At 42.4% G+C, this 12437-nt stretch overlaps 1 protein-coding gene across 5 annotated transcripts in view; it reads left to right on the forward strand.

The window, feature by feature from the left end:
- The window catches only part of rgs12b (regulator of G protein signaling 12b), a 118621-nt gene that overhangs the window by 89212 nt on the left and 16972 nt on the right, over positions 1 to 12437 (forward strand). For 4 of the 5 annotated variants that reach the window (XM_060926399.1, XM_060926402.1, XM_060926398.1 and 1 more), the window contains 2 exons: positions 4772 to 4951; positions 12205 to 12349. In XM_060926399.1, the coding sequence (XP_060782382.1) occupies positions 4772 to 4951; positions 12205 to 12349 (325 nt within the window). The remainder of the gene's footprint in view (positions 1 to 4771; positions 4952 to 12204; positions 12350 to 12437) is intronic. The other variant, XM_060926400.1, reaches the window with a different exon arrangement.

Below are 12437 nucleotides of genomic sequence, written 5' to 3' on the forward strand. Positions count from 1 at the left end.
CCGCTTAAAAGCTCACTGATGTCACTGTTTGCGCTGCTTAATGACATCACCTGACGTCCACCCACTTTCGCTAACTCCACCCAATGTGTCCACCCACTTCCAGCCAGCACGGTTCAGCGCGGTTGTAGTCGAAATGCAACTCCAACAGCCCCACTCAGCTCGACTCAGCCCAACTCAGCATGGCACGGCTCAGCCGCGTTTGTAGTGGAAAAGCGGCATTTGTCACCGTAAATGAGGAAAAATTGCAAATGATGAAAGAAAATGCTGTTCCTAAAAGCACTAAGATGCTACGAAGTTTGGTCTAAAACTATTCAAAGGTAAGGCGGAGCTGTGATTTAGAGAATCAGAATCATGTTTATTGGTCAAGTATGTTGACACGCAAGGAATTTGGTTTCGGCAGTTGATGTCTCTCTAGCGAAAAAAAGTGTAAATGTATGTATATGTAATCTAAGAAAAATGTATATAAGTATATGTACTTGACGATATAGACATTACACAATATGAATCTACAATAACTAGTGTAACTATTATAAATTATAGAAGAAGAGCAACTTTATTCAACACACGCTTGTGAAATTCCTCTCTACATTTAACCCATCTGAAGCGGTGAACACACACATGTGAGCAATGAGCACACACACATGCCCAGAGCAGTGGGCAGCGATGCTACAGCGCCCAGGGAGCAGTTGGGAGTTAGGTGTCTCGCTCAAGGCCACCTCAGCCCAAGGCCGTCCCATATTAACCTAACCTGCATGTCTTTGGACTGTGGGGGAAACCGGAGCACCCGGAGGAAACCCACGCAGACACGGGGAGAACATGCAAACTCCGCACAGAAAGACCCTCGCCGGCCGCTGGGCTCGAACCCAGAACCTTCTTGCTGTGAGGCGACAGTGCTAACCACTACACCACCGTGCCGCCCTTCTATAATATCAGTAATATACAATATCTATAATATACAGTTATGCTATCAACAGTGCAGTATATACGGACAATATGCAGGATATTTCAGAACAAAGTATTTTATGTGACTCGGCATAGATAAGTGACACAGGTCCGCATGTATTAGCCTGGGCCCGCCCATCCTAAGCATGAAGCAACACGAGGGCCTGTTGCGAGCTTAGTCTGGCCAGGCAAGCTATCTACAGCTCTTCCAAGCTCCCGAAAAATCGGGAACCAATCAACTTTGAGCATCTCCAACGGCCCTGGGTAGAGGCGTGTTCAAGGCACTGACATAGTAGAACTGCGACCGGAAGCCATAGATTGTTTACAGAATCTATGCCGGAAGCGCTTCATTCACGCTTCCGCATCTATTACGCATAGATGCTGTATTGAAAGCATTCAACGGGAAGTTCTCATTGAAAACAGAGCAAAGAGCAGCCCTGGAGGTATTTATTGAAAGGAAGGACGTTTTCGCCTTGCTCCCGACCGGCTTCGGTAAGAGTTTAATCTACCAGTTAGCCCCGTCGCGTCGCATATGTCAGAGGAAAGAGTGATGTGATTGGTTTAAGCTTCGTCACAGCCTTTTCTGGCTTCGACCAGTAGCAGACTGAGGCATTTCAGGGAGGCGGGTCAACCACGGGCTCTGGGAAACAGTTGGGCTTAATATCTTGGCCAGACCAATAGCTCGGAGAGCTTTGAAGTCGCGTTAGCCAGGCTACGCGTGTATTACATTTGCATGCTTTGCATCTCATACTTTTGAAGACTGAATCAAGTATTTTTTAAAATATAATGAAAAAAAAATTTATTCATCACCTGTGTATTTATACTAAAACAGTTTTCCGCCTCAGGCTCAGTGAATATCGATGAATCATGACTTCGACTTCGTCTCGGTAATTATTCACTGATCTTCACCTCGCCTTCAGTGAATTATTGTTAAATAACAGTGCATTTCTAAGTGTTTTATTCCTCTTACACTCCAGCAAATTTGCAATTTATTTTAAAGAAATGACATCATTCTAAGATATTGGCAAAACAGATAAGTTCCTGTTATCGTTAACATTATAGCAGCTGTAAATTGTGGCGTGTTATTCCCTCATTCGCCTCTGTTTTGTAAGTTATTTTGAAATTCATCACGCACAAAAAATGCAGCTTTTCGTGTTACTGAGAAACTGCAAAGCTCTCTGTCACGTGGTGGTAAAGGTAAAGTTACAGTTTAAACTCTTAACTCTTTCAAAAATAGTTAATAACTTGCCTCTTACAGAAAACGCCACCATATCAACTATTCTTCTTCTTTTTCTTCTTCTTCTTATTTTAGATTTTTATGTAGCGTGTCTGCCAGACAACCCCCTGTGTAAGAGGTTACTATAGAAATTCATATAAGTGTGAATAAAATGCACACATCCTTATTTTTAGTGTCTCAGCAGTTGTGTAGAGTTTTATCTGGGGTTGTCCATGTGTTTGTGTGAAATCCCAGATTTTGGTTTCATCACAACTGCTAACCGGCGGCATGGTGGTGTAGTGGTTAGCGCTGTCGCCTCACAGCAAGAAGGTCCTGGGTTCGAGCCCCGGGGCCGGCGAGGGCCTTTCTGTGTGGAGTTTGCATGTTCTCCCCGTGTCCGCGTGGGTTTCCTCCGGGTGCTCCGGTTTCCCCCACAGTCCAAAGACATGCAGGTTAGGTTAACTGGTGACTCTAAATTGACCGTAGGTGTGAATGTGAATGGTTGTCTGTGTCTATGTGTCAGCCCTGTGATGACCTGGCGACTTGTCCAGGGTGTACCCCGCCTTTCGCCCGTAGTCAGCTGGGATAGGCTCCAGCTTGCCTGCGACCCTGTAGAAGGATAAAGCGGCTAGAGATAATGAGATGAGATGAGACAACTGCTAACCTCTTAGTGGGGTAGCAGGTCCAGACAATCCACTTATAACTCCAGAACTATTAGTTTTATTATCCTCCGCTGGCCAAAAGGCCCGAAGGGGGATTATGTCGTGGCGATGTCCGTCCGTCCGTCTGTAAGTCCCGGGAAGGGCGCTCACCTTCTGAAATTAACTCCTCTCACAATTTTTGGAGGAATTTCACGAAACGTGGTAAAAGGCATTGTTATACGTCGATAGTACACATATTGTTATTTTGTTCAATTCGGTCGCATTTTACCAGAGTTATGGCCGTTGATTTACAACCTTGTACTTTCACAATTTCATGAAGGCGTGCTCGCCTTCTGACATCAACTCCTCTCACAATTTTTGGAGGAATTTCACAAAACTTGGCAGGATTCTTTGTTACAGGTTGGGAACACGCAGCTTGCAATTTCGTTAAAATGGGTCACATTTTACCAAAGTTACAGCTCTTGATTAACAAAATTATACTTTGACAATTTCATGAGTGTGTTTTCCTTCTGAAATCAACTCCTCTCACAATTTGTGGAGGAATTTCACGAAACTTGGTAAAAGGCATTGTTATATGTCGGTAGTACACATATTGTTATTTTGTTCAATTGAGTCGCATTTTACCAGAGTTGTGGCCGTTGATTTACAACCTTGTACTTTGACAAGTTCATGAAGGCATGCTTGCCTTCTGACATCAACTCCTCTCACAATTTTTGGATGAATTTCTCAAAGCTTGGCAAAAGGCCTTGTTATATGACGCTAATATGCAGATTGCGATTTAATTTCGTTTGTGAAAATTTGACCAGAGTTTTGACCCTTGATTAAATAACTTGTACTTTGGCAATTTCATGAGGGTGTACGTTCTTCTGAAATCAACTCCTCGCACAATTTGTGGAGGAATTTCACCAATCTTGGCAAAAGGCTTTGTTATATGACAGTTATACGCATATCGAAAATTCGTTTAATTTGGGCAAATTTTACCAGAGTTATGCCGCTGATTATTAACATACTTGTACTTTGGCAATTTCATCAAGGTGTGCTTGCTTTCTGAACTCAACTTCCCTCACAATTTTTATCTCCTGCTGGCCGAAAGGCCTGAAGGGGGATTATGTCGTCGCGATGTCCATCTGTCCGTCCGTCCCTCCGTCCTGGGAAGGGCGCTCACCTTCTGAAATCAACCCCTCTCACAATTTTTGGAGGAATTTCATGAAACTTGACAGGATTCTTTGTTATACGTCAGTAATACACATGTTGCAATTTCGTTCAATTCAGTCGTGTTTTACCAGAGAGTTATGGCCTAGTTGCCAGTGGGGGATATTGTGCTCTCAGAGCACTCTTGTTGTACTTGCTGAATAATAAATAAGGGAATAATAAGTTGGACATACTGTGTAAGAGATGAAAGGGAGCAGTGGCGGTGTTGACAGTGCACTTGTGTAAGATAAGCGTGTTAGCCACATACAGTCTGCTGTTTTTCTTCTTGCGGTTAGAGGAAGCCGTTGCGTCTGACCCTGCTGTCACGAGGTTGTATAAATAGCCTCTCATGTCCCCAACCCTGTAGCCTACACACACTGAGCACATGATGAAAAAGAGAGAGGTTTCTGGAAGCCCGGAGGCGAGACCCTGGCATGCAGCACTGCAAACTTAACCAGGATTCACTGCTGTCATCGCCTCACTGAGCTTTTCCTCTGAATGTGAGATCTGTTCTGTCCGAAAAGGAGCCTCTTATCACCATGCAGAATGAGTGCATTCAGAGACGGGGTGTTGGCCATCACTATCTCTGTGCTGAAGGCTTATGTACAGATCAGAAGAAGATTTTAGTGATTAGGAAAAGACTAAATTAGTTCAATAAAACATCAAGATAAAAGCCTCCAGCTGTTATAGTTTCATTGTCTTGAATACGTTTTATTTTCCTGTTCTGACTCTTTCAATCTCTCTATTTTCTCATCTGCAGATCTTTAACCTGATGAAGTTTGACAGTTACACACGCTTCCTGAAGTCCTTCCTGTATCAGGAGTGTATGCTGGCTGAGGTGGAGGGCCGTCCTCTACCAGACCCACACCACATCCCCAGCAGTCCCACATCCAAACATAGCACCAGCTCAGAACGCTCCAACCTCTCCACGCCCAAGAAGGTACGTACACGTCTGTCTTACTGCCCTTCTGAGGACCTTCCACTGACATAATCATTAATGCAGTTAATTAATGCAATGCCTGTACGTCAACCTCACCCTAACCTTAACCTCACTAATAAAAAGGAAACATTTTGGCTCTTTATTTTTTTTTAAACAACATTTTCCTTCTGGGGACTGTCCAAATGTCCCCACAGGGTCAAAATTGTCAAATTTTACGATCCTTATGGGGACATTTGGTCCTCAGTAATGTATAAAAACACACATGCGTGCACACACACATTTGCTCTCTCTTTCTTACCATCCCTGTGAGGACTATATTAAAGGGGCTGGCTCACCCGTCCCAGAATCCTCTGCACTAAGTAGCACGTCCCCATTTTCAGTGCTAGCAATATGGGCGGCACGATGGTGTAGTGGTTAGCACTGTCGCCTCACAGCAAGAAGGTTCTGGGTTTGAACCCAGTGGCCGGTGAGGGCCTTTCTGTGTGGAGTTTGCATGCTCTCCCCGTGTCTGCGTGGGTTTCCTCCGGGTCCTCCGGTTTCCCCCACAGTCCAAAGACATGCCGTCAGGTTAATATGGGGCGGCCTTGGGCTGAGGTGCCCTTGAGTGAGGCACCGAACTCCCAACTGCTCCCCGGGCACTGTAGCATGGCTGCCCACTGCTCTGGGTGTGTGTGTGTGCTCATTGTGCATGTGTGTGCTCACTGCTTCAGATGGGTTAAATGCAGAGAGGAAATTTCACAAGTGTGTGATGAATAAAGTTGTGCTTTCTTTCTTTCTTTCTTTCTTTCTTTCTTTCTTTCTTTCTTTCTTTCTTTCTTCCAAAAACAATCCACAACAATGCGGTCGGCCATCGATTTTAAATTTTAACGTGAAATTGAAGATATTTTGTCAAAGTACCTATATTTTAAATTCTTTTGACCGATCCATCGTGTTTTCATTTGTTTATTCCGTGGTAATGGATCCGAACCGGTCTTGGCGATCTTGAGAGCAGCCACGAAGGAAAGAAAAGATAAGGCGTATTTAATTCAAAGCTTCCAAGTATGACACATAGATGAAGAAAAAGTTTGAGAGGGCTTCAAACGGATCACGAACAGTGAATTTGGCAGAGGTTTTGCTGCACAAAGAGCTAATAGAGAAGTGGTCACATGCTTTCAAAACCCAGTGGCCCACATGTAAACAAAAACAATAAACTGGATTCTGGAAAGACTGAGCCAGTCCATTTAATGCAGCTAATTAATACTGTGTTACACCTCACCCTAACTTTAACCTTAGTATAAAAAAAAAGAAAGAAAGAAAGAAAAACACCAGTTAGGCTTTTTTGGCTGTTGATTTTAAATAAAAGCTTGTATTTTGCATTTTGGAACATGATTTTCCTTATGAGGACCAGCCAAATGTCCTTAGAAGATTGAAAGTGTCAGATTTTCCTACCTTTGTGGAGAATCTGCCAAGATATTAAAAAAAAAAACATGACACCCTACACAGGGCAGCACGGTGGTGTAGTGGTTAGCGCTGTCGCTTCACAGCAAGAAGGTTCTGGGTTCAAGCCCAGTGGCCAATGGGAGCCTTTCTGTGTGGAGTTTGCATGTTCTCTGCGTGGGTTTCCTCCGGGTGTTCCGGTTTCCCCGACAGTCCAAAGACATGCAGGTTAGGTGAACTGGTGGCTCTAAATTGACCGTAGGTGTGAGTGTGAATGGTTGTTTGTCTCTGTGTGTCAGCCGTGCAATAGCCTGGTGACTTGTCCAGGGTGTACCCCGCCTCTCGCCCATAGACAGCTGGGATAGGCTCCAGCTTGCCCGCGACCCGCACAGGATAAGTGGCTACAGATAATGGATGGATGGATGGATGGATGGATGGATGGATGGATGGATGGATGGACACCCCATGCACACAGTGTTGTGTTTAGATCATGAATGATTTACTGTAGAACTACAGTATTTTAATCAGGATCCACATCTAAGACACTTTATCATTTCAAGTCAGCTTGATTTGAAGCAAACTGAAAGAGTCACTTTTGGGTTTTTTTTGTGGGTGTGTCCATTTCGCTTTCATACTGCACAACTTTTGTTTAAACTTTTGTTTGTTTTTACATGCTGGTCATTTTCTGCAGCTGGGTCTAATCCATATCCTGTATATTACTTATTTGCATTTTCAAGGCCATCAAACAACACTAGAGTTCATTTAACACAACTAGACCATCTCTCTCAGGTCCAGTGTGTTCACAGCTGCCCAAATGAGCCACGCCACAGGGAGGAAACACTTGGTGTCTTTTAATGGAGTCTTAATATACACATGTCTCAGTTACGCTATGGTAAATTTTTCAAAAATGGTACAACAGACATGATGACGTTATCTTAACATAATGATGAATCCGACTAGTCTCTCATATTCTCATATTTGACCGGTCAGAAAGTGCTGATTGAGGCCTTATGCGCCACTCGGCGCACAGAAGACAGGCAACAGGCAAAGTGTTGATTCAAAGTGTTGCTGAAGCTTTTTTTTTTTAAAGAGATGTTTATTTAACATTTATAAAATGAGTCTCAGGTTTCAACCCTGAAACAGTGTCTCAGTAACAGGTTGCATTTTTTTTTTTGTCTTATCAACTCCATGGGGCGGCACGGTGGTGTAGTGGTTAGCGCTGTTGCCTCACAGCAAGAAGGTCCTGGGTTCGAGCCCTGTGGCCGGTGAGGGCCTTTCTGTGCGGAGTTTGCATGTTCTCCCCGTGTCCGCGTGGGTTTCCTCCGGGTACTCCGGTTTCCCCCACAGTCCAAAGACATGCAGGTTAGGTTAACTGGTGACTCTAAATTGAGCGTAGGTGTGAATGTGAGTGTGAATGGTTGTCTGTGTCTATGTGTCAGTCCTGTGATGACCTGGTGACTTGTCCAGGGTGTACCCCGCTTCTCACCCGTAGTCAGCTGGGATAGGCTCCAGCTTGCCTGCGACCCTGTAGAACAGGATAAAGCGGCTACAGATAATGAGAGATGAGATCAACTCCATGAGAAAGTGAGAGAATGAAAGTTTATAGCTGTTATAACATTAATGATACCCTGCATTACAGATCTTCCACAATTACATTAAATGTAACTATAAAAGAATTAACGACAAAGGATGTGATGTTTAACAAATAAAAATTATAATGGTTGGCTGTGGTATAAGGGGAATAAAACACTTTGGCATGTGCTGTTCTTTGAAATTAAAGGAGAACTGAAGTCATTTTTAAACTTGCTTTATTTCTTAATTAACGTGTTATTCAATTATGTTTTCAGTTTTAGTAACCTTATATCATGACTCGTATTGGCAAGTAACTGCAATTAAATATTAGACTTATCGGCCTATTCGGTTTTTAGCCGTGTTGAATTTAGTTCGTTTGGTCCACGGCAGGCGTCGCTTATCCGCGCGATCTTCACGAGACTTGTGCGAGACTTCGAAACGTGAAGAAGCGTCAGCCAGGTGTCAGTGCCGCCATTTTGAAAACTGTTTTCCAAACGAAATATTGCACAAAAACAAGTTTAAATGACGATTACTGCCTACTTTTTTCAAGCTTTCCTAATTGCGATCAAAACAAACAAAACTTCCGGCTTGATTACATCAGCATTCGAAAGAGGGCGCGCGCGTTTTTTAACAACCCCTGTGTCCGAAATCGATCCGTACTCACTATACAGGGCACCATATAGTGAGGATGCCACTTTGCAGTGCTGCCTGAAACCTTAGTGAGGATTATTTACACCCTATATAGTGCACTCAAGGTATCCCACAATGCATCACGAAAAGTAGTGTACAATGATGGTCACTAACCAAAGCAATATATCCCATCATGCATTGTGGTCGCGCTGAAAGAAATCAAATTAAAAGTCTCAAATTTGATTTAAAAAAAGGCAGCGGCAAAGAAGAAAGTATTCAGCCTTGATTAAAAAAAACTGAAAGATGCAGGTACTTTGTATTTATTAATGTGGGAAATACACTCAGTATAATGTGGGTTTATTACAAAAATACATGCATGTATTTATTATTTTGAAAACCCACCAGCCGACTGATCTGGCACATTTTAATTGTGCGACAGTAATGACGTAAATACCAGCGCGACAGACTAGTGTCCGAAAGCTTTTATTCATTTTACCAATGAGCTCACTATATAGTCCTCTATATAGTAACTCCCTATATAGGGAGTCGGGAGCAGTGAATGAGTGAGCGATTTCGGACACGGGGAACGTTGGTAGATGTTGGTCACTTTGATTTCCGCTGTACATTTTACTTCCGTCCTACGATGTCTCGCACAGGTCTCAACGAATCTCGTTTACGGCCGTTGCTTTGACATATTGACTGATATATTACAGAGCATATTTCAAACACTCATAACTTGCTATAGCAGTGACAAAATAGCGATCAGAAATGCATTCCGATATTTAATAAAATGAGATAAATAGAATTTTGATGATAAAAAAAATTTGCCTTCAGTTCTCCTTTAATCACTGGTACCAGTAACACACCACCTTCTGCAGTTGATCATTTTCCTTTAACAGCACCTTCTGTGTTTTATTCCTTACATATTCTTTGATTAACTGTCATGAAAGCTGCTAGATATGAAACTAGATAGAGGCTGTGACTAAAGTCACAGTCATTTGCGCTAGCTGACCTTTGTCAATTGAAGGTCAAGAAAAAGTTGCGCTCTGCAGCCCTGAACAAAAACAAAATAAAAAAAAACTGATTGAAATACAGTTAGGTCCATATATATTTGGACACTGACACAAATTTTTTTTTTTTTTTACCTGTTTACTGAAACATATTCAAGATATAGTTATATAATGGACATGGACATAAAGTCCAGACTTTCAGCTTTCATTTGAGGGTATCCCCATTAAAATTGGATGAAGGGTTTAGGAGTTTCAGCTCCTTAACATGTGCCACCCTGTTTTTAAAGGGACCAAAAGTAATTGGACAGTTGACTCAAAGGCTATTTCATGGGCAGGTGTGGGCAATTCCTTCGTTATGTCATTCTCAATTAAGCAGATAAAAGGCCTGGAGTTGATTTGAGGTGTGGTGCTTGCATTTGGAAGATTTTGCTGTGAAGAAAACATGCGGTCAAAGGAGCTCTCTATGCAGGTGAAACAAGCCATCCTTAAGCTGCGAAAACAGAAAAAACCCATCCGAGAAATTGCTACAATATTAAGAGTGGCAAAATCTACAGTTTGGTACATCCTGAGAAAGAAAGAAAGCACTGGTAAACTCATCGATGCAAAAAGACCTGGACGCCCACAGAAGTCAACAGTGGTAGATGATCGCAGAATAATTTCCATGGTGAAGAGAAACCCCTTCACAACAGCCAACCAAGTGAACAACACTCTCCACGAGGTAGGCGTATCAATATCCAAATCTACCATAAAGAGAAGACTGCATGAAAGTAAATACAGAGGGTTCACTGCACGGTGCAAGCCACTCATAAGCCTCAAGAATAAAAAGGCTAGATTGGACTTTGCTAAACAACATCTAAACAAGCCAGCACAGTTCTGGAAGAACATTCTTTGGACAGATGAAACCAAGATCAACCTCTACCAGAATGATGGAAAGAAAAAAGTATGGCGAAGGCGTGGTACAGCTCATGATCCAAAGCATACCACATCATCTGTAAAACACGGCGGAGGCAGTGTGATGGCTTGGGCATGCATGGCTGCCAGTGGCACTGGGTCACTAGTGTTTATTGATGATGTGACACAGGACAGAAGCAGCCGGATGAATTCTGAGGTATTCAGAGGCATACTGTGTGCTCAAATCCAGCCAAACGCAGCCAAACTGATTGGTCGGCGTTTCATAATACAGATGGACAATGACCCAGAACATAAAGCCAAAGCAGCCCAGGAGTTTATTAAAGCAAAGAAGTGGAATATTCTTGAATGGCCAAGTCAGTCACCTGATCTCAACCCAATTGAGCATGCATTTCACTTGTTAAAGACTAAACTTCAGACAGAAAGGCCCACAAACAAACAGCAACTGAAAACCGCTGCAGTGAAGGCCTGGCAGAGCATTAAAAAGGAGGAAACACAGCGTCTGGTGATGTCCATGAGTTCAAGACTTCAGGCAGTCATTGCCAACAAAGGGTTTTCAACCAAGTATTAGAAATGAACATTTTATTTACAATTATTTCATTTGTCCAATTACATTTAAGCCCCTGAAATGAAGGGATTGTGTTTAAAAAAATGCTTTAGTTCCTCACATTTTTATGCAATCATTTTGTTCAACCCACTGAATTAAAGCTGAAAGTCTGAACTTCAGCTGCATCTGAATTGTTTTGTTCAAAATTCATTGTGGTAATGTACAGAACCAAAACTAGAAAAATGTTGTCTCTGTCCAAATATTTATGGACCTAACTGTAAATAATGAAAATTGGCAAAAGTGATTGAACAAAAGCCTGTCATGGATCATTCCAGTTCGGTGATCCAGATCAGCACCAAAAGCCAGAGCAATGTAATTCAGCCCAGAGTTATTCTTCATGGGAAATTTGGTGATGATTGGTTGAAAACTGAGGGAGAAATAGTGTCCTAAAAATGTTAGGATAATAATAATAAGAGTAATAATAAAGTAGAAAGCTCCTGACTGAGAGTAACAATTTGTGCTACCACTGCTAGCGCAAATGAATTAGAGAGATTAGATGATGCTCAGGAGGACATGGTTAGTCCAAAAGAACAGTCTTTGAACTCTGAACCCCAACATCCCTGTCATAGTGTGCTGATGTTATTATTACTGATGAAAGGGGAGTATAGCCGAATGGTGTTGCGTATTCAAAGTCAAAACCGGAGTTTCAGTAGAAGCTCGTTTGCAAATCACAACAATAAAACCAGAAACGCGATACCAACGAACCACAGAATGCAACATGCAAAACCCTTCCATAGAAAAAGCTCAGTTTAATGCAGAGGTCTTCATTTCCAATGCCATATCTCATGCACTCCAAACGTTTTCTCCCGACACTAAGATGAGGATGTTGGAAATGACCTGATGAGTTGAATCAGGTGTGTTGAGAACATAAACAAGTTCATGGGATTGAGAGCCACTGTTATCAGTTTGATCAAATCAGGAACCGGTGTAGAGTGTTGGCCTGGGAAGACTTTCTCCAACTCTGCCTTACATCTCATCATTTCAGAGCTGACAGCATGTTTATAGCAAAGCTTCTCAGGGTCTGGGAAGTGAATCTCACCCAGCTATCACATGCTCTGTTTTGTGAATGTGATTAAAAAAAAGAAAGAAATGATGAACGGTGTTTGCAGGAAGAGAAGAAGAGCAAATTGGTGAAAGTGCTCAACGAGGAGTGTAAAGATGAACACGGTGATAAAAAGAAAGGAAGTTTATTTCCCTGGCCCAGGAACCGAAGCTTTGGGAAAGGAAACAAAAAGAAAGACCTCGGAGAGTACAGTGAGTTTGAACTGACGGAATTTATATTTACATCGTCCAAACTTGATTGTTCATATTATGGCTAATAGCGTGATTTTTTTTTTTATAA

Source organism: Neoarius graeffei, chromosome 7 (assembly GCF_027579695.1).
Source record: "Neoarius graeffei isolate fNeoGra1 chromosome 7, fNeoGra1.pri, whole genome shotgun sequence".
Taxonomy (NCBI): domain Eukaryota; kingdom Metazoa; phylum Chordata; class Actinopteri; order Siluriformes; family Ariidae; genus Neoarius; species Neoarius graeffei.